This window comes from Microtus pennsylvanicus, chromosome 16 (assembly GCF_037038515.1).
Source record: "Microtus pennsylvanicus isolate mMicPen1 chromosome 16, mMicPen1.hap1, whole genome shotgun sequence".
NCBI classification, from domain to species: domain Eukaryota; kingdom Metazoa; phylum Chordata; class Mammalia; order Rodentia; family Cricetidae; genus Microtus; species Microtus pennsylvanicus.
Genome location: NC_134594.1, coordinates 6,402,031 through 6,422,756, shown reverse-complemented (window position 1 = coordinate 6,422,756; position 20,726 = coordinate 6,402,031). Strand labels below are relative to the sequence as shown.

Here is a 20,726-nt window from a genome sequence, read left to right as displayed (position 1 = left end):
CTTTGGATGTCAGTGTGGCAATTTCTCAGAAAATTAGGAAACAACCTTTCTCAAGACCCAGAAATACCACTTTTGGGTACATATATCCAAAGGATGCTCAATCGTGCCACAAGGACGTGTGCTCAACTATGTTCATAGCAGCTTTGTTTGTCATAGCCAAAACCTGGAAACAACCTAAATGCCTCTCGATCGAAGAATGGATAAGGAAAATGTGGTACATTTACACAATGGAGTACTACACAGTAGAAAAAATAATGACATCTTGAATTTTGCAGGAAAATGGAGGGAGCTAGAAAACATCACATTGAGACACAGAAAGACAATTATCACATGTATTCACTCACTCATAAGTGTGCTTTAGACATAAAGCAAAGAAAAAGAGCCTATGATTCATAATCCTAGAGAACCTAGACAACCATGAGGACCCTAAGAGAGACATACATGGCTCTAATCTACATGGGAAGTAGAAAAAGACAAGAACGCCTGAGTAAATTGGGAGTATGGGGACCATGGGAGAAGGTAAAAGTGGAGGAGGGAGGGAGGGGAGCAGAAAAAATGTATAGCTCAATAAAATCAATAAAAAAAAATAAAAAAAAAACTGGGCCAGAAATATGTTCTCTATAAACATGTAATGGATTAGCTAGTGTTATATGTTGAGTTAGATATCATCACCTAAACTTTTAATGCAGTAGCCCCACACGTCTGAGCAAGGATGTGCTGTGTTACAAAGTAAAAACAAAGATTCGGAAAGAAAGAGACTGCCCTTGGAAAGTTCCAGAGTGACCTCCTGAAAGTGGTGAGAGGGGACCCATTGAGACTGTGACAGATCTGATTGTCCTCTGGAGGACTGGGAAGCAGCTGCTGTGGGATGGCATCCTTCTCCGCAGGAAGTGTCTCAAACCATCCCCTCCGCTCAGGGGCTCTGTGATCAAAGGTGCTTCCAACGAAAGGGCCACCGTGGTCCATTGTGCTGGCCACACACCACATATGCTCCTTACTTTAACTGGAACTGTTCACCTCAAGCTTCCCAGGAGTTGTACTTGTGACGAAGGCATTGACACATATCTGGAGATTCTGTGTCTGCACAGCATTGGCGCAAGCTGCAGTTTGGGAAAGATCATTAAAATGAGGGCACTGTGCCTTGCCATTACAGGTGGAGTGCCAAGCATCATTTCTTTCTTTCTTTTTTCTTTCTTTCTTTCTTCCTTTCTTCCTTCCTTCCTGCTTTCTTTCTTTCTTTCTTTCTTCCTTCCTGCCTTCTTTCTTTCTTTCTTTTTTGCACCTCTGATGTTATAATGCAACAGCATAATAAAAGGAATGAAATGAATAACAATGCCAAATAATAGGATCAAAGTGCTGTGATCTTTGTACCTCTTATGGTATCACATACATTTCTAAGGCTCTTACACCTATTAACTCATAAAATCTCCCCTCCTTTTGAGGCGGATACACCCAAAACTCCATTGCACAGATAAGGCCACCACAGCACCCAGACCAGCATCTTACCCGAGTCTGGACCTTGGTAAGTGGACAGCCAGGGTATACTATACACTCTGCCTAGTCGTGACCCGTGCATGCACACCAAGTAAAAGATATCTTGTGCTTCTGCCAGCTTTCTCTTTCCTGTCTTGACCCTAACCTTTTCCCCCTTTTCAGAGAAACAGTGACCAGAGAGCACGGGGAAAAGACTGGACAGGCTAGAAAGAACTCATCCCTTCTTTTCTACATTTGATCCAATCCATGGCCAGAAGAAAACCTCGTCTCTGCTGAAGGGTGCTTTTTGATCAGCAGTCAGCCCATGGCTAAGCTCCCCGAGTATACACTTGCAGGCTGCTCTTTTATGAACAAAGGGGGAAAAGAATGTTCTAGGCTGATTTTTTGCCTTGAGCAAGCTTAATGAAGAAATCTAATCCTGTCTCTGCTATGAATGGTAGTCAATGTGATTATTCATGAGCTCCTTGTTATCTCCCAGACCTCGGTTTCCCCAGGAACAGATATTAGGTCTTCCCCAGAGGAACCAGAATGGTGTAGTGGTCACCCCTAAAAAAAGGCTCTGGAGTTAAGCATAACTGTCAAGTGCAGAGAAAACCCTTCCATTCCCGCCCTGACATTCCAAAGCCCTAGTGAGAGACCCTGGGACCGATTGCTATGGAAACAAGTGCATTGTGAATGAGTTTGTGGATGCTGCATTCACAGAGAGGGCCATTCCAGGCTGTCTGTGCTGACACCCAAGGTGCTAAATTAGATCCCCTGTAGAAAGGAGATGTTGAAGGCATTTTAGGTATTTGGCAGAATGTATTTAGATGTAGCAATATCACAAGGGCTGAATCAATAACAAGATACATTTTCCAATCTTAGGAGCTGTTAAAACATAGGAATGTGCTGCCCCAGCCACGGGTTTGCGAGGGAGGAGGCAGCGGGCGAGTCCATCTGAGGAACACTGTCAGAGCGAGTCTTGCTTTTAAAGAAGAGTTGGCTGAGCTCATTGTCCAGGTGGTGTCTACTCAGGCTGCTCACTGAAGAAAACCAGTAGAAATGAAAACATTTTCATTTCAGTGGCATGTGAACAAATGTGCCAATGAAACCTTTCTGTTGTACATCTATCCAAGGCAAGGCGTAACTAAGGAAACTGTGAAATCCAAGACACATGGACTAGCCATAACAAAAGAGGCTGCGAGAAGACCGGGGATGATGGAGGTTAGGTCTGTGACCCTTGATGTCTGTTCAGGCAGACTTTGGTTACTAAATCTGAATGTGTGTAACAAAGGCACTCTAGATACACCAAGGGGTATCACCTGTCCAACTCTAATCTTGTTTTGTAACATGAGATGCTGTAGGTACCAGATACTAGGCAGTTCTCTGCTTTCTTAGAAAGCACAGGAAGGGGTTTGTGAAAAGAAAGGTCACATGTCATAAGCATCTCTAACCTCAGCATAGGGTTTAAAATCTTCCCCCCACAGGACTCAGAGGAACTGCACACAAAGTCAGACCTTCTGCTTCAAAATCGAGTTCTCTGGGGACTCACTGAGTAGTGGGGCACCCTCCCCTTCCTTGCTTGTCTTTTGAGACACAGACTTGTTTAGCCCAGACTGGCCTCAACTATGTATACTATATTACCCTTGATAATTCTGCTTCTTTCTGCTAAGTGCTGAATTACAGGCATATGCCACCTTGCCCAGAGACCACCAGATACTGTTATGGCACATGCCACCATGCCCCGGGATCACCAGATACTGTTATGGCACATGCCACCATGTCCTGCGATCACCAGATACTGTTATGGCACATGCCACCATGTCCTGCGATCACCAGATACTGTTATGGCACATGCCACCATGTCCTGCGATCACCAGATACTGTTATAAATGCTTCTTATGAGTTAACTCAATGTCACAAATGATGATTATCCAATTTTATAAATTATAAGCTGATGAAGAAAAATAATCAGGGTTTGCTCAAGATGACTAAGGCAGAAAATGGCAGGGTGGAGACGGGCAGCAAAGCTGACCACGTCCATCTTCAAAATAAGCACTAAGGTTCTGTGTCTCTAATGGCCGAAGCTTATTGCTCAGACCTGACAAGATCTCTTTCTTGTGGCACTTGCTTAGATCTTGGACAAGCCTTCAAATAACCACTTGATGGTAGTGACGAAAGGATTGTACTTAACGATTGTGGTGGTTACTTTTAAATGTCAACTTGCCGCAACTTAGAGACCACCTGAGAGGGGGCCTCAGCAGAGGGACTGCCTAGATGAGATTAACATGTTTCTGGAGGACTGTCTTGTCTGTTGGCTGATGTGGGAAGACCACCCTCTCTGGGCAGCACCATTCTCTGTACAGATGGGCCTGGACTTTAGAGGTGAAGAAGCGTAGTTAGTATAAGCAACCTAGTCAGTAGGCAGCATGCCTGTGTTTATCTCTTTCTGCTCTTGATTACAGATTTAATTGGGCCAACTGCTTCGAGTTTCTGCTTTTCTTTTTTTTCACCTCAATGAAAGGCTGCAGCTGAAGACAAGCCTCTATTTCCCCCCAAGATGCTTTTAGTCAGGTGTTTTATCCGAACGACAAATACAAAACCAAGACAATGACAGAAAGAAATTTAGGTGAGACTATCTTTCAAAGGACAGAGCTTCAGAAAGTCCTATGGGTTCCACTGACAAAAGCAGACTTCCCGAAGTGGCAGGCGGCCCTACTAAGCAAGGTGCTCCCTAGGTACACTGCCCAGTGCTGCCCAGGCCAGCTCCTACTGACAAGCTGACAGCAAGCAGAAGGTCAAATGATACAAAGAGACAGGTCACCACAAAGGGGTGATCATCAGGGAAGGCACATTAGTGAAGATAGAATAAATATAAATACTCTCTATAAAAATAAAATAAATAATCCTTGGTGACTTGGTCTCTCATTGTTCTAGAATACACAAAACATTTGTACACAAATCTTTACCTATTTCTTGCATCAGGCATAGGACTAAGGCTTGTGCCTATGTTTGTCTCACAATTCCCACAGTAAGCCTCCAAAGTCAATATGATTTTGCTGAACATACACGTAAGGAAGCCGAGGTTCTGCAAGGTTAAGTAAACTTCCCAAGACCACAGAGTTGGATTACACCTGGTCTCCTGGCCTACAAAGTGGTGTAGTTTACTCTCATCCCCGCCTACCAGACTGTTTTTCCTTCCCACCACATTCTGAGTGGGCGTGTAACAAGCGTGCGTTCTAAGGCATGGGAAGGTGCTTGCCTTCTGGCACGTTTATTTCTGTACACCCAAGGTTTCACTGTGTGCAGGAAGAAGTACAAATGCTGGAAAATTCCTCTGGCTTTATTCAGAGCAGCAACAGTTACTGCCCCCAGAACTTGGAGCGTTGACAATATGCTCGAGGTTTCTGGGAACTGCTTGGTTAATAGCTGCACAAGATGTGATCGCTGCCCTGAGTGTTAGAAGCGTGGAAACTGAGGCAAGGGAAAGCTAAAGAATGTACTCAGAGTCACTGAGTCACTCATTGTAGGCTGACCTTGAACTCACAGCAATCCTCCTGCCTCTGACTCCCAAGTACTGAGATTGGAGGGGAGGGCCAACACATTCAGTTCCTTTAGTTGATGCTGCTGATTGAAATACTACATCCTTCTCAATAGCCTTCTACTTCATTGTCTGAAGGGGAGTGACGTCTACATAGTGAGTGTGTGAGTGTGTGTATGTCACCGTGCTGTGGTGCATGGGTGAGGGTCACAGGTCATTGTGGGAGCTGGTTCTTTCCGTTTACCCTGTGGGTTCTAACTTGGGTAATTAGGCTTCCAAGCAAGGAGTTTTCCTACTGAGCAGGCAGGAAGGTCCAGCATTCAGAGACTTAAAGAGGAATGTAGCTTCCCTTCTCTACACTGGGGAGAGGGCTGTTCTGTTGCATTTTGGAGAAACTAGATTCTAAGAACAGCTGCTTGTCTCAGTGTCTCCTCTAGATGTGGGTTCCAGCCACACAGCTTCTGTGAACCTGGGCTCTGATCCTGATAGAAAAGTGAACACTAAGAGCAGACAAGAGCACAGGCTGGCAGAGAATGAGGGAACACCGAAATATGAAATTTTCCCAAACCCAAGCATCAGGTGAATCTCCGTGCAGACAGGACGTGTCTTTGAGGAGATCAGTCCCCCTGATGGCCATATCTAAGTCTCCATTTCCCTGGTTTGTCTTCAGGATGACTTCAATGGGGACAGCAAGCTTGGTCACTCACACGATGCAGGGTAGAGGACGGGCTAACAGCAACAGTTCCTAGGGTTAGCTTGATCCAGTCTGTGACTTAACAATATTCCCATTGAAAGGAATTATAAAATACTCCTAGCAAGTTGAAATGCATCAAAAATTCTTATGCAAGATCAATCAGCCCCAGGGACCTGATCTAAACTCATTAGTCTATTATCCAAGCAGGGTCTCAGCCCCTCCAAAGGCCATTCGACTCTGGTGCAGAGTGCCGTGGGTAGGGATTGTTCCAGCTGAGCAATAAAATTCTTACTGAGTCAGAGAAAACTAGGAGAGGATCCCTCTACAGCTTTGTTACCAGTGAGGAACTGACTCACCTTGGCTGAGTTTCAGCAAGCTCCTGGAACTAATTTACACATTTTACTGCAACAACCGGTCAAAACTGGACTGCTCACCACTATTTAATCAGCCACAGGTCATGCGCTTTTTCTAAGTAATCTATGACTACATTCAGCTATAATCAAAGTCCTTCTGAGAATTACCAGTACTGATTAGATCCTAGCCGTATCCATGCAGGCACACGTCCAAAGCAAAAGGCCTATACAAAGCATCCCTTAGGGACTCCTGGTGGGAAATGACATCTGAGGTCACCAAGTATGAGAGCTCCAGCCCACCATTCCTGTGATACCTACCAAGTAGGCAGCCGGGAGACCTTTATTCCGGAATTGGGAATATAATTCCCAATTATAGTTCTCAAACAGAACTGCAGACTTCCACAGTTTCTATGTCTTCATGCAACCCGAGGTCCTGCGCTGGTCACCAGAGTCACAATTGTTAGCCACAGGTTGGGATGGCAGATAAGGACAGGGACACAGGAGGGGACTGTTTGGTGGCAAGGATTGTCCTTATTCAGGTTCAATACTTATAGTCACCCATTAGGTCACAATTGGCTTTCTTCTATTAAACTATAACATTTAACATTAGGAGACGACATTGACATCTACAGAGGTTATTCTTGACAACACCACAACAGAGCCAGAAAAAAAAAATCACACAAAAATTGGTAGTGTTTTAAGTAAGTTGCTTGGGCCATGTTCATAGCAATTCTGGGCTGCATGTGGCCTCATGTACCTGTCTGTGGGTTGCTGGTTGGATATATCTATGGCGAGATAAAGGTCCAAAAGGACAGAGATAAAGCCAGTGTAACAGACCAAATCCACGTGCTCCCGAATCTTCCGAGAAGCCCAGTTCAAACTGCCTACCACACAGCAGAGGGTTCACGTCCTCATGCTGCCAGATCTCTTTCCTTCGGGCCGTGGACCTCAGGGTGGGTCCCTCTGGGCACAGTGCCTTATTCACACCCATGGAAGAGGCTCCCGTAACTGCCGCCGAAGGACACAAAGGAGGCCTTTCAGTAGCTCTGGCCTGGTGTGTGAAGGAGAACCTAGCTCAAAGCTGGACGCCTCCTGAGTACAGCCGCTTTGCCATGGTTCAGAGAGTATCAGCTGGGAGAGCAAAATACCATAGAGATACAGGACAGCTGATATAAGTAACAGCAACTTGAAACATAGACACTGTAGCTAAGTCCCTGAACTTGAAACATAGACACTGTAGCTAAGTCCCTGAACTTGAAACATAGACACTGTAGCTAAGTCCCTGAACTTGAAACATGATTTCATCTTGAGCTACCATCAGGGAAGACTTTATACTTGATATGGGATTCCCCTCTGTATGCTGTGAATATGGTTTATTACCACTGGCTAATAAAGAAGCTGCTTTGGCATATGGCAGGGCAGAATATAGCTAGGTGGGACGTCCAAACAAAGATACAGGGAGAAAGAAGGCAGAGACAGAGAGACACCATGTAGTTGCCAAAGGAGGCAGATGCCATGAGGCAGCTCAAGAAGCAAGAGGTAACAAACCACGAGCCTCGTGGTAAAATATAAATTAATAGACCTGGGTTCATTTAAGATATAAGAGTTAGTTAATAAGAAGCCTGAGCTAATAGGCCAAACAGTGCTATAATTAATATAGTTTCTGTGTGATTATTTGGTTCCTGGTGGCCGGGGAAATGAATGAGCAGTCTCTGCTTACATATACTGACTAAGCACCTGAGTCTGACAGCCTAGAGAACTCAGGTGTCAAACCAACTGGGTTTGGAGAGCAAGCTCAGTGAGTAAAGTGCTTGCTCTACAAAAAAGAGGACCTGAGTTCAATCCCCAGAACCCACATAAAATCGCTGGGCGTCCTGGTACATATTTTTAAAGCCAGCACTGGGCGGGTGGAGGCAGGAAGGTCCCTGGGGCTTCCTGGCCGGTCAGCCCAGCCTACTCAGCAAGTTTCAGACCAGTGAGAAAACCCATCACCAGAAAAAATGATGGGCCAAGCCTGGCGAGTACCACTTGAGGCTCTGTCCTGACCTGTAATACATATACACACAAGGACGTGCACACATGAACATGTGTACTCCCATGTAAACATCCACAGGATGTTAACATGTATGTTAACACATACATACACACACAAACATTTTTAAAATGCACGAGGCCACATCTGCTCTCCACAAGGTCAGAATCTTGCAAATTTTAAATGCTTATGAGCCTGATAGTGTGAATTTTCTAGGGCTACATACATGGCCAGCACCTTTGATCTGCAACCAAGAACTAACCAGTAACCAGATGGAGCCCAAGTAGTAAAGACTGTGATACCCCCGGGAAGCGGGAACCTGGGACATGCTTCACCAAGAAAAGCAGGACAAAGGACAGATGATATTCGGGAAGCAGTTCAGCAGAGGGCTTGATCCACCAGAAGGAGGAGGTCTTAAGTCTAAGGATCAGAGTCTACGGTATTCCAAAGGTCTGAGAGATTAAAGGAAACTGTGACCCTTGGCTGGAGGCCAGTGTAGGAGCTGCCTGGGCAGCTTGCAGGCAGTGAGAGCTCAGCCCAGCTACCAGAATCTAAGACTCTGGGTCTGCACCCCGGGAGTAACCAGAGGTCACTTCTACACCTTACAGGTACACTTGGCTACACCCCACCACAGGGCCTCCAGCCACCACACTCTGAACAGAAGAAAGCAGAGACTTTATATGTCTCCTGGGGTGGGGATCTTTTACTGGAGTGTCTAAAACTTACATGCAGATTGGAGAGCATATTGTGCCCTGGTGACAGTGGTCTCAAAGTCCACTTCTGAGGATTATAGCTCAGGTTCCAGTTCATACCTGTCTCAGGCACACCCCGGACACAGAGATCTGAGAGACCAGCGTGCAGCCTTGCCCTGCAGCTACCAACTGTCCTCACACCTGTCTCAGGGCACACCCTGGACACAGAGATCTGAGAGACCAGCGTGCAACCTTGCCCTGCAGCTACCAACTGTCCTCACACCTGTCTCAGGGCACACCCTGGACACAGAGATCTGAGGGACCAGCGTGCAGCCTTGCTCTCTACTGCCCCTCCTTGCTCACTGGCCTTTCTGTTTTCCATCTCTTTTCTGTTTAATTTTACACACTTAAAAGCACGCACACAGAATAATGGCTTTTGTTACAGCATTTTATATACATATCTCGCGGATTTTGCTCACATTCAGTCCTCATTGTCTCCTGTCAAATGTTGTGTGTGCGGTGCTTCCCAATCGCTGAGACCATCACTCAGTGACTTGATAAATAAAGGTGGAAATCTCAGACATCTCATAGCATGGACAGGGGAAGGAAAATGGAAAAACAAGCAGGAATTCACGAGAGAAAATGATGTGCAGGATTCCACACGCAAGCACTTTCCTGCCGGGGAGCTTGCAGGAAGTCACTCAGTCAACAAATCACCGTACATGTAGAGGGTTACTGTTGTTGAAGGTCTGAAAACAATGTCCGAGGCTTGACAGGGTTGCCAGGATTTACTGGAGAGTAACCCTGAAGCCCTGAAGTCCTCCTAGATGTAAATGAGGGAACCTGAACCGTGATGAATTGTTAAATGTGATCCAATCAGGCAGCCCCGGCCCTCTCAACTCTCTAGCGAGCCATTTTCAAAAGCAAAACAAGGGAGCCCATGAGCAGGGAGCAGACTGGAATAGGGAGACCCCTAACATTACCACCCTCCTCCCACACAGTTAGGGACCCTCTCATTTGCCTTCCAATTTCCCCAATGACTACGGGTGAGACCCTTGTGTGGCATGTAACCTCCAAGAGGCCATGGCCAGAGAGAGGCTTCCTGTGCAGACAACACTAACAACGGCTGCTGAAAGCAGTTCTTGCCTGCCTGATGCAGGAAGGATGCATGATGAACATGGCTCCCGGTGCCATAAGAGAATTAAGACACTTTTAAAAGGATCTGCTTTTAACTACTTGGTGTTTTCTTACCTGCCCACCAACCGTGGTGTAGTTGTTAGTTAGTTTAGTTAGTTTCGTTTGCCTTCATCCTTAGCTCAGTAATTTGCATGCTAATTTACTCATTCCACAAACATTCCCGAGGTGTCTAATATATGTTACATGCTATTTTAGGCACTAGAGAAGGCCAGGGGAGAAAAGAAGCCCATGTCCATTCCAATGGAGAGACTGACTTGTATATAGGATGTCTGAAGTTGGTAAGAGCCCCTGTCAATAGAGATAAGCAGTAGAACATTCCAGCAAGGAGAGGGATGGTGTCTTAATAAGATAGATGGTCAAGAAAAGACTAAGAGGCGTAGACAGATGGAGGGGTAGAAATCACAGCTCCATTCTGAGAATGAAGGAAGTGTTTTTTGTAAGATGTGGTCAAAAAGCATGTGCACCGGCCAGGTGGTGCCAAGCCCGAGGCGGCAGTGGTGGCCCTGGTGGTACTCACCTCCTCCAGCCTCCGCCTCTGCTCCTTCTGCTCCTCGATGCGCTTCTGGCGCTCAGCCAGCAGCTGCCGCTTGTGTTCTTCATTCTCACGCTGCTGCTGCTCCAGCTGTTGCCGCCGCAGGGCCTCTGAGCGCTCCTTGTTGGCCAATTGCAGTCTCAGGAAGTCTCGCCGCAGTGTTGACTCCCCTGGCAGGTTCAGAATGGAGCTGTGGACAGGAAAGAACATGGGAAGGCCTCGTGTGATGAGAGCCATCGCAACTGTGGGTCCTGGGGGAGTCTCCTGGGAACCCCTCTACAACTTAGTGTCTGTGTAAAACTCTAAAGCAACTTCCAAACACTGGTGCTTGTACACATAAGCCAAATGCTGTGAGCAAAGCTGATGTGGTTGGGGACCCAATGCCACATGCAGACAAGGATGCCCCACTAATCTCAGCTGATGCTGAACTAATACCAGAAGACTGCCGTTATATTAATGACTCAGTTGCTAACTCTGTGCATCACCTGGTGACACCCCTGAGCTACCTTCTCACGTCTAAAATGTGAAAACCATCAGCTTTCTCTACGTTTTAGGATTTCAAGATGACTAATTAGACTCGTTCAAAAAAATGGGACTTGGTGCATAATCTTCCCCATGATATAACAACATGTTATAATTATAGCTGGTGGCTCACCAAGTGACCCCCGACACATAGAAAGTCCTGGGAAGCTTGGATCTCTCTAATATTCAAAGAACAGCATCAGCCTGACACAGCCATCTGGACTGGAGACCGAGTGTGGCTTCTCTGACAGCAGGGAGTAGGGCCCTTGGTGCTAAAGAAGGCTTCATTCTGCATGGCACTGTTTGATGGCCATTGTCTTTATGCATCTCAAGTGGGGGCAGCTAACATGTTCTTTTTTTTTTTTTTAGATTTATTCATTACATATACAATGTGCCTCCTGCATGTACACCTCCATGCCAGAAGAGGGCACCAGATCTCATTACAGATGGTTGTCAGCCATTATGTGGTTGCTGGGAATTGAACTCAGGACCTCTGGAAGAGCAGCCAGTGCTCTTAACCTCTGAGCCATCTCTCCAGCCCCCAGCTAACATGTTCTGATGGAAGAAAAGTATTCTCCTTTGGTCTTTATCCTTGAGAAATCCTGTGGCAGATGAGAGAGAAAAACTAACGGCCTTGTGAGCTCAGTCCCAACCTCTCAGGGTGGCTTAACAAGAACCCAGCTTGTCAGGTTCAAGTTGAGTTAGGACTGGAGTTCTCGCCTTCCCAGTGCTGCAACCCTAATACAGCTCGCTCCTCATGTGGCGCTGACTCCCAGTCAGCAAAGAAATGCTTCATAACTGTAATTTTGCTAATGGTATGAATTGGAGTGTACATATTTGATGTGTGGGATATTTGATATGTGACCATCAAAGGGGTCGCGACCCACGGGTGGAGAATTGCTGACATCAAAAGACAAGAAGCTGGAAAAACATGTCAGTCAGTAAAGCATTTCCATGCAAGTGTGGGGACCTCATTAAACAGCTGGGTGTGGTGGCAATTGCTCGCAATCTCAGTGCTGGAAGGGGAGACCACAGGATCCCAGGAGCTCACTGGGCAGTTGGCCTGGCCTAGCCAGTGAGCCAGGCCACGGGAGCCCTTGTTCAAAACACAAAACTGAGCTCCATGGGACTGTGTTAGACTTGTTGCCTCATTTTGCTTTGTTTAGGCATTTTCGCCTTCCTGGCCTTTAGCTTGTATATTATGTTTTGATTTTGTGCTTTTATGGTTTTTTTGCTTTGCTTTGTTTTTGTGTTTCTTGAGCTCTTTTCTTTTTGATATGTTTTTTTGGCCATTATCTTGTTTGCCCGTTTTCTAAAGAGAGAAAGAGAAAGAAAGAGCATGGAGTTGGGTGGATGGGGAGGATCTGGAAGGAGGTGGGTGAGGGAAACTATCAGAATATAACATGAAATAAGTCATTTCATATATGTATATATGTGTGTATATATATGGAAAAGAATATAACATATGAAAAAATTATTTATATATATACATATATATATATTTCACATATATAAAAAAACAAGATAATGCTTGATGAATGATAGCTGAGGTTGTCCTTTAAAGTCTATGCTGGCTAATTTTTGTCAACCTGATACAAGTTAGAGTCACCTGGGAGGAGGGAACCTTAGCTGAAGAATTGTCATTATCAGACTGACCACTAGGCATGCCTTGGGGGATTAGGGCCCAGTGTGGGCAGGTGATCCTGGGTTGTGTAAGAAAGCAGACTGAGCAAGCCACGGGGAACAAGCCAGTAACCAACATTTCTCCATGGTCTCTGCTTCAGTCCCTGCTTTGACGTCTCTCCATGATGAACTACAATCTGCATTCCAGAATAAACCCTTTCCTCCCCAAGTTGCTTTCGGTCAGTGTTTTATCACAGCAACGATACAGCAAGCTAGGATCGTCTCCACATGTAGCCACATATGCTCCCCGCACACATCAACATGCACACAGGGAGGAAGGGAGGGAAGGATGGAGAGAGAGAGGGAGGGAGAGAGAGAGGGAGGGAGAGAGAGAGGGAGGGAGGGAGGGAAGGAGGGAAGGAGGGAAGGAAAGAGGGAGGCAGGCAGGAAGAAAGGAAAGAAAGAACGAAGGAAGGAAGGAAGAAGAGGAAAAACGTTGTCTCTAGTTTATTTCTGCAGCGTGGTCCCTCGGCAGAACAGAACACTCTGTGAGTGAGGAAGCACCTGGTCCTTATGCTGCAATCCGAGGGCTAGATACCTCAGAGGGCATGGACCCGTCATTCCCAACGACCTTTCTGCTTGTTCATTTTTCTCCACAATTGCCAGTGCATGGTCCATGGGATGCACAGAGCTGCTGCCCTTGGAACACTTTCACCACAGGGCACCCCCAGCGCCATGAGCACACCAGCCTCAGTTACCCATAAATACAGATGGAAGGAAGTGGGGCTCAAAACCAAGCAAGCCTCCAAATGTGGAGACAGCGACATTAAAGAGCGCTGGGATCCAGGGGACAACAGGAATGGTGGGGATGTTTCCACCAGGGTTCACCTCTGGAGGACAGTTTGATCTTCTAGAATCACCTCCTCCAGCCATGGTTCGTGTGAAATACCAGGACACACGTCAGTAGCCGTGGCCACCTGAAAGGCTTCCAAGAGGGATGCCAGAAGCTGAACGACTCTAATCTGGAAATGTCACTTAGCTCTCTCCAAAGTCACAATTTTGAACACTCTCAGCAATGTGCTAGCCAAGTAATTGCTTCCTTCCTATTCCATATCTACATGTACGAGGGAACAAGGTCAAGAATACAGGCCATTCCTCTTGGTGGATAAGATAAAAAATATGCCGATTTCTGCAGTGTTTGTAAGAGTCTGCCTAGGGAAAATTTCACACATCAATGAGTATGTGTATGGGTGATACATTAACTTCTGGTGTGTTCTTTGAGACAGAGCAATAAATCCAAAGGAGAGTGCGGTCTGAGTGAGCCCGCTCCAGTCTGGCTGTTGGAAGGCCTAACCTTCCTCATACCTGGGTTCCCCGGAGTCGTTCTCTTCCTCTTCCTCCTCACTTCCGCTGTATTCATACTCAGTCTCATCTGGAGAGAGAGCACAGAGGGTTAGTGTAGAAGCTGGTGCTGGCGCTCAGAACAAACCACCCCTGCTTCATCAGCGTCCATGAGCCGCAGCACTGTGTCGATGGACGGCATCTGTAGCCCCAATCCCATGAGATGGTGGAGCTGAAATACATGACTCACCTGTCTGTGACACGCGAGGCATGAGCTAGCACAGGAGAACACACACACAAAAGCGCGTGTGTAATGTGTTCTACTTGGTAGCAACACATGATCTCAGCACTAATCTATACTAAAAGCTTAGAACGTGGGAAGTGCAGGGAATCCTAAATTTAATCCCACTCCTGTTTTTTATTTTTAAAGAATAGGTAAATGTGATTGGTTCACTAGGAACATTCATTTAATTTAGTAACATAATAAGCAACTTAATGTATAATAATAGGATTGAATATTTGCTTTAAACATTATCAGTATACAATGAGAAAGACTCAAGCAGGAATGCAAGATCGTCATTTCCATGGCTATAAAAACAGGAAACGAATGTTCTGGTGGGCATCTCACATGTGAGCAATTAGAGTTAAATGTTTCAGATTTGTTCTCTCATTTACTTACGATAACAGTCCTCTAAAATAAGGGAGGTAGTCAGATTGCAAACTTACAACATCTTCATATTAATAAAAGGTCCATCTGGGATGTATATTTAGAAAATCTTGAAATGGTTCAATGTGAAAACCAAAGTCTCCCCTAACACATTCCATCCCATGCAGAAGCACACACGAGGCAATGGGAAGTGAGATTGGGGAGCAGCTGTCTCCCCTTGCTCAGAATGGAGGATGGGAGTAGTGAGCACTGAGGAGGTACTGAGCTGGCAGGACAGGAAAATGACATTGTGAATGATGTGCCCCCACTGAGGCTGTCCCCACCTAGCATTGTAGGCCCAAGGAAGAGTGAGTCCTGAGAAGGCAGGTGTCTGGATGTGGGAAAGCAGATCGTGAAATCAAGGCCACCGGGATACAGTGACTCCCGGTGCTGTGCTCGGTATTTCTCTATAGGTGTGAGAAGCCCTTGGAGAAGCGTTGAAGCAAAACAAGAAGCCACAGGACTGTCACTTCTTTGTGGGTTATTATTGCCTAGCCTGAAGATATTCAACAGGACTGAAACTGCAATTTTGCTATATTTCCATTAGGAGGCAGTATTTAGAAGAAAATCAGATTGGCTAAAATTCTATGCAGATATCAGAGGATGAAGGAAAGGGAAATGGGATGAGCTTGTGTGTACTGTATAAATGTCAAGCAAGTCTCACACAGAAGGTGAGCAGCAAGTAGACTAAGAGTGAGTGCCAAAGTTTAACTATGTACTAGATACAGTAGTAAGCATTTTATATACATTATCTTCTTCAGTCTTTGCAATGATGCTAGGCAGGAAGTTATTATGTCATTGTGGTTGCCCAGTCCTTTTTATTGTTTGTTTCTTTGTTTTTTCGAGACAGGTTTTCTCTGTGGTTTTGGAGCCTGTCCTGGAACTAGCTCTTGTAGACCAGGCTGGTCTCGAACTCACAGAGATCCACCTGCCTCTGCCTCCCAAGTGCTGGGATTAAAGGCGTGCGCCACCACTGCCCAGCGCCCAGTCCTTTTTTTAAGGAATGAGAAAACTGGGGTTGCTGTGGAACAATGGTCTTGTATTGTTTTAATAAAACGCTGACTGGCCAGTAGCCAGGCAGGAAGTATAGGCAGGGTAACCAGGCAGGAAGTAAAGGTGGGGTGACAAGAACAGGAGAATTCTGGGAAGAGGTAAACTCAGCCTGTAGTCATCACAGGGGAAGCCAGATGAGAATGCCTCACTGATAAAAGGTACCAAGCCACATGGCCAACATAGACACTAATGGGCTAATTTAAGATGTAAGAATTAGTTAATAAGAAGCCTGAGCTGATAGGCCAACCAGTTTATAATTAATGTAGACCTCTGTGTGTTTCTTTAGGGACCAGAGGGGACAGAAACCTCTGTCAACATGGGGTGAATTTCACATAACAGAGTCAGAGTTGGAATCTGAACCCAGAATCTGAACTTTAAAGCCGTCAGACTATTTAGCCTACTCAGTATGTACATATGAACTCCCTCTTAAAGAATAGGCACTTAATGGCTGTATATTTGACATAATGCTCTCAAGTGCGGTTTTGAACATTTCACTTAATGGCACGTTCCAAGACTAAAACGACAAGGAGTTGTTGAAAAGTCAGAGATCTAGATCTTTCCAAAACCAACCTACAGCTTTCTTTTCAGGTCTACAGCTACAACTGGGCTGGTCTTTGGGACCTCATAAACATCTTATGCCTACTGACCAACACTGGAGATGGAGGCCTCACCACCTCCCACTTCTGTCTCAGCAAACTGAACTCTTTCGGAGTCCCTGAAACTGGCTAATGAAGCAAGAGCCATTTTCTTGAAGAGTTGCTGAAGAGTTGTCCACCTCCCTGGCTTCTGTGATGCTACCAGCCAATCCAGTCTGTTTACCACCTCCATGCCTCTCTTCATACTTGTTGCTGCTTTGTTATTACAAAGAAACAACATTTACACAGTGAGAGGCTTCCATCTTGTGCTGTCTGCTACCTTCTGTCTGCTGCCTTGTATTAAGGACAGGGGAGGGGGAGGAGAAGAAGGAACTGGGAAAAGTTCACCCACCTACTCTGGCCTCTGGTCTAGCACACCCACCTACTCTGGCCTCTGGTCTAGCACACCCACCTACTCTGGCCTCTGGTCTAGCACACCCACCTACTCTGGCCTCTGGTCTAGCACATCTACCTACTCTGGCCTCTGGTCTAGCACACCCACCTACTCTGGCCTCTGGTCTAGCACATCTACCTACTCTGGCCTCTGGTCTAGCACACCCACCTACTCTGGCCTCTGGTCTAGCACACCCACCTACTCTGGCCTCTGGTCTAGCACACCCACCTACTCTGGCCTCTGGTCTAGCACATCTACCTACTCTGGCCTCTGGTCTAGCATACCCACCTACTCTGGCCTCTGGTCTAGCACACCCACCTACTCTGGCCTCTGGTCTAGCACACCCACCTACTCTGGCCTCTGGTCTAGCACACCCTCCTACTTTGGCCTCTGGTCTAGCACATCTACCTACTCTGGCCTCTGGTCTAGCACACTCACCTACTCTGGCCTCTGGTCTAGCACACTCACCTACTCTGGCCTCTGGTCTAGCACACCCACCTACTCTGGCCTCTGGTCTAGCACACCCACCTACTGTGGCCTCTGGTCTAGCACACCCACCTACTCTGGCCTCTGGCCTCCCTAGAACTCCTGTTAGCTTGGGCTTCTCATCCTCCCTACCTTATGCTCAGCTGGCCACAAGTCCTGCACCAGAACACGCAGCTGTAAGCGACCATTCCAACAACTTTGGCATGGTCCCAGTGTCTCAAATCTGGGCTCCTGTGCTCTCCATGGCACAGAGAAGATTATGGGAGAGGAATTTGTGCATCTACGAAATGAAGAAGTGCACCTCAGGACCTTTGGCTCAAAATCTGATGCCTGCCGCTAGCCTGGCAACCTAGTGAGCCTCTCCGACTGACGCAGCGAGGAGTTCTGTGTGAGTTCTCCATGACTGAATTAGAAACAGATCTTGGAGCACAGAGACATAAATGCTGATGGCTGTCAATACAGAAAAAAATGTCAGCTAGATGAATTCTGTAGGTTGTCTGCCATGTGTAGCTGTCACTGTTTGAAACGTGAATATTCATCTGAGTTAAGATAAATCACTTGTCATTTACGAGCTTGGAGTGTCACTAGCAGGGCTTTGTTTGCTGCCTAGAAGAGGGGCTGTTGCCACAGGCCAATTTTTTCCATGGAGATTTGCCTTCAATGGTGATTTCATTCCACCAATGCCCAAGGCTATGATCTACCAGGCCATCCCTCACCCAAAAGAATAACACTGTCTTTTGTTTCCTTCTCAGAAATACAAATGTTCAGCGAACCTTTTTCTCCCCGCTTCTTCTTTGTCCTGTCGATATGGTCCTTCAGCTGAATGCGGACCTGCCTCTCATTAGGTTGGTCTCGAATGAATGGATGCTTCATCAGCTGTTCTGTGGCTGGTCGCTGGCTGTGATTCTTTACCAAGCAGCTCTCAATAAATGACTGGAATTTCTTTGACCTGCCAAACAAAAGAGATGAACTCGCAGATAAAATGACAACATAAAAGAAAAGCAAATACATCCTTTGAAACGTGGCCTTAAAAAGGAAAAAAAGAAATGGCCATACTGTGAGTACAGGGATCATCCAATCACAAACCAACCTCAATATATTAGCACAATAAAGTTTAAAGGTCAAATCACAATCAGCATACATATAAGGTAACATATGGTAGTTATTATATGCATGGGAACATTGTCACACAGGGAACAGTCCTTTACACAAAAGGTTGGGAGGAATCAAGAGGAAATGACCTCTGTGGGAAGCAAGCAGCACTTTATCTATGACTCCTAGAAAGCCCGGCTTCCTCCTAGATAAACTCTATGTTAAGAAGGTCTGGGAGCAGGGAAGGCCTGGAGGCAGATACCACACAGGTAATCAGGGTGGCGGCAAGGCCCCAAGGCAGCTGAAGTAACTGTGGACTTGTGGACTAAAGCCAGGAACTGTGGGTGGGGCATGTGTGTTCCTGCTGGAAGATTCCCGGAGTGTTCCAGAGCTCAGTGGGACCCCTGATACCTGAGCAGCTTGCCTACTCAGCAGAAAGCCATTTCCTTTTGCTCTCCGTCGCCCTCCTGTGGCTGCACTGAGGATCCCAGAAGAATCCCTTTCTCAAATTCCCCAACAGGGACATTTCCCAGAAATGTATTTAGTTCAGGCTCTAGAAGTGTCTTCCGCACACAGAATATCATGTGTAGCACGTCCTCCAGCATCCAAGTGCAAGGGCTGGGAGAAGGTTCAGCAGGTAAAGCCTGGTGGGTACTGAGCAGCTGCTATCCTAGCCCTAGAGGGAGGTGGGGGAGACTTAAAGGATGTCTCCTGAGGCTGAGGGTCCTGGAGCAGACCTTGACTCACCAGCATCAGGAGAGACCTTTATCAACAATGTGGACGAGAGAACCAACTCCTGAAAGTTGTCCCCTGACCTCTGCACGTGCACTATGGCATGTGCTTACCTACACACACACATACACACACGCACACACACACCATGAACCATGAATCCACGCATGCACACACACATGCACACATATACACACACACGCACTCACGCATGCACGCACACCGTGAATGCATGCATGCACACACACACTCACACACATATACACACAGAGAATGCTTACTATATATTACATATGCAATGAAAATAATTTCAGAGAGAACACATTTAGGATATTCTCTGCTTCTTACCTTATGCCACGTTTTTCAAATAATATATTTTCTTCTTACATTTCTAAATTATGTATACATTTATAAAGTATCTCGCATCCATCTGGAAGCAATGTAGCAACCTTAGCTGCGGCCTGTCTCACAGATGAATTCGGGTTGGCTATGTCATGAACTAGAAATAGTGAGAACAGAACCATCCATATACCTGCTTTGGTGACCTCCAGCTCAAACTCCATTCTCTTTTACTGGAAGTTTTCAGAGGTGCCAGGAAGTGCCCAAGTCATTGTCACACTGTGAACAAACTACCTGCACTACACATGCAGTGGATGAATGCACGGACATACACATGGATCGGCCTGACAACAGTGTGTTCTGGCTGCATCCCAATCTGTGCTTGTGAGAAGCCTGAAGGGAGGTCTGGGGACTGGGGAGATGGTTCGGTGGATAAAGTGCTTGCTGTGCAAGCACAAGGACCTGCATTTGGGCCGCTAGCATCCATGTGCACAGCTAGAACGGCGGTGTGCACCTCTAGTATCCATGTGCACAGCTAGAACGGCGGTGTGCATCTCTAGCATCCATGTGCACAGCTAGAACGGCGGTGTGCACCTCTAGCATCCATGTGCACAGCTAGAACGGCGGTGTGCACCGCTAGCATCCATGTGCACAGCTAGAACGGCGGTGTGCACCGCTAGCATCCATGTGCACAGCTAGAACGGCGGTGTGCACCTCTAGCATCCATGTGCACAGCTAGAACGGCGGTGTGCACCGCTAGCATCCATGTGCACAGCTAGAACGGCGGTGTGCACCTAGAATCCCTCTGTTGGGAATGGGGCACAGGACAGGCAGATCCTTAGAGCTAACTGACAGAGCTAATAGTCTAACCTGTTAGTAAGTTCCAGGTTCTGTGAGAGACAGTCTCAACCTGTGAGATGAAAGGGATTGAGGCGGTCACCCGACACTGTCTTTTGGCTTCCAAATATGTGTGTGCAAATGTGCATGTGCTCTAGCCCATATATGTATACTGCACACACACACACACACACACACAAAGAGAGAGAGAGAGAGAGAGAGAGAGAGAGAGAGAGATACATAGAGAGAGAAGTATGATTTTCTTTCTCAGATCAATCAAATAAAAATACTGAAAAAAGACTCATTTAAAGAATGAACTGGGAACTATAACACTAAGCTCAAAAAACAGTAGCAAACCTGGCAAATTCCATACAGGGCTGCTGTGGGCAGGAAAATCCGCATCAAAAAGATGAAAACAAAAGCGACTTATGACAGAGCTATTAAATATTCAC

General features: G+C 46.4%; 1 protein-coding gene across 9 annotated transcripts in view; it reads right to left on the bottom strand.

Annotated features, from left to right (window-relative positions):
- Tnik (TRAF2 and NCK interacting kinase) overlaps positions 1-20,726 on the bottom strand; it is a 404,440-nt gene that overhangs the window by 84,652 nt on the left and 299,062 nt on the right. For all 9 annotated transcript variants that reach the window (XM_075951104.1, XM_075951107.1, XM_075951102.1 and 6 more), the window contains exons 10-12: positions 18,048-18,223; positions 14,025-14,091; positions 10,500-10,704 (exon numbers count right to left, since the gene is read on the bottom strand). In XM_075951104.1, the coding sequence (XP_075807219.1) occupies positions 10,500-10,704; positions 14,025-14,091; positions 18,048-18,223 (448 nt within the window). The remainder of the gene's footprint in view (positions 1-10,499; positions 10,705-14,024; positions 14,092-18,047; positions 18,224-20,726) is intronic.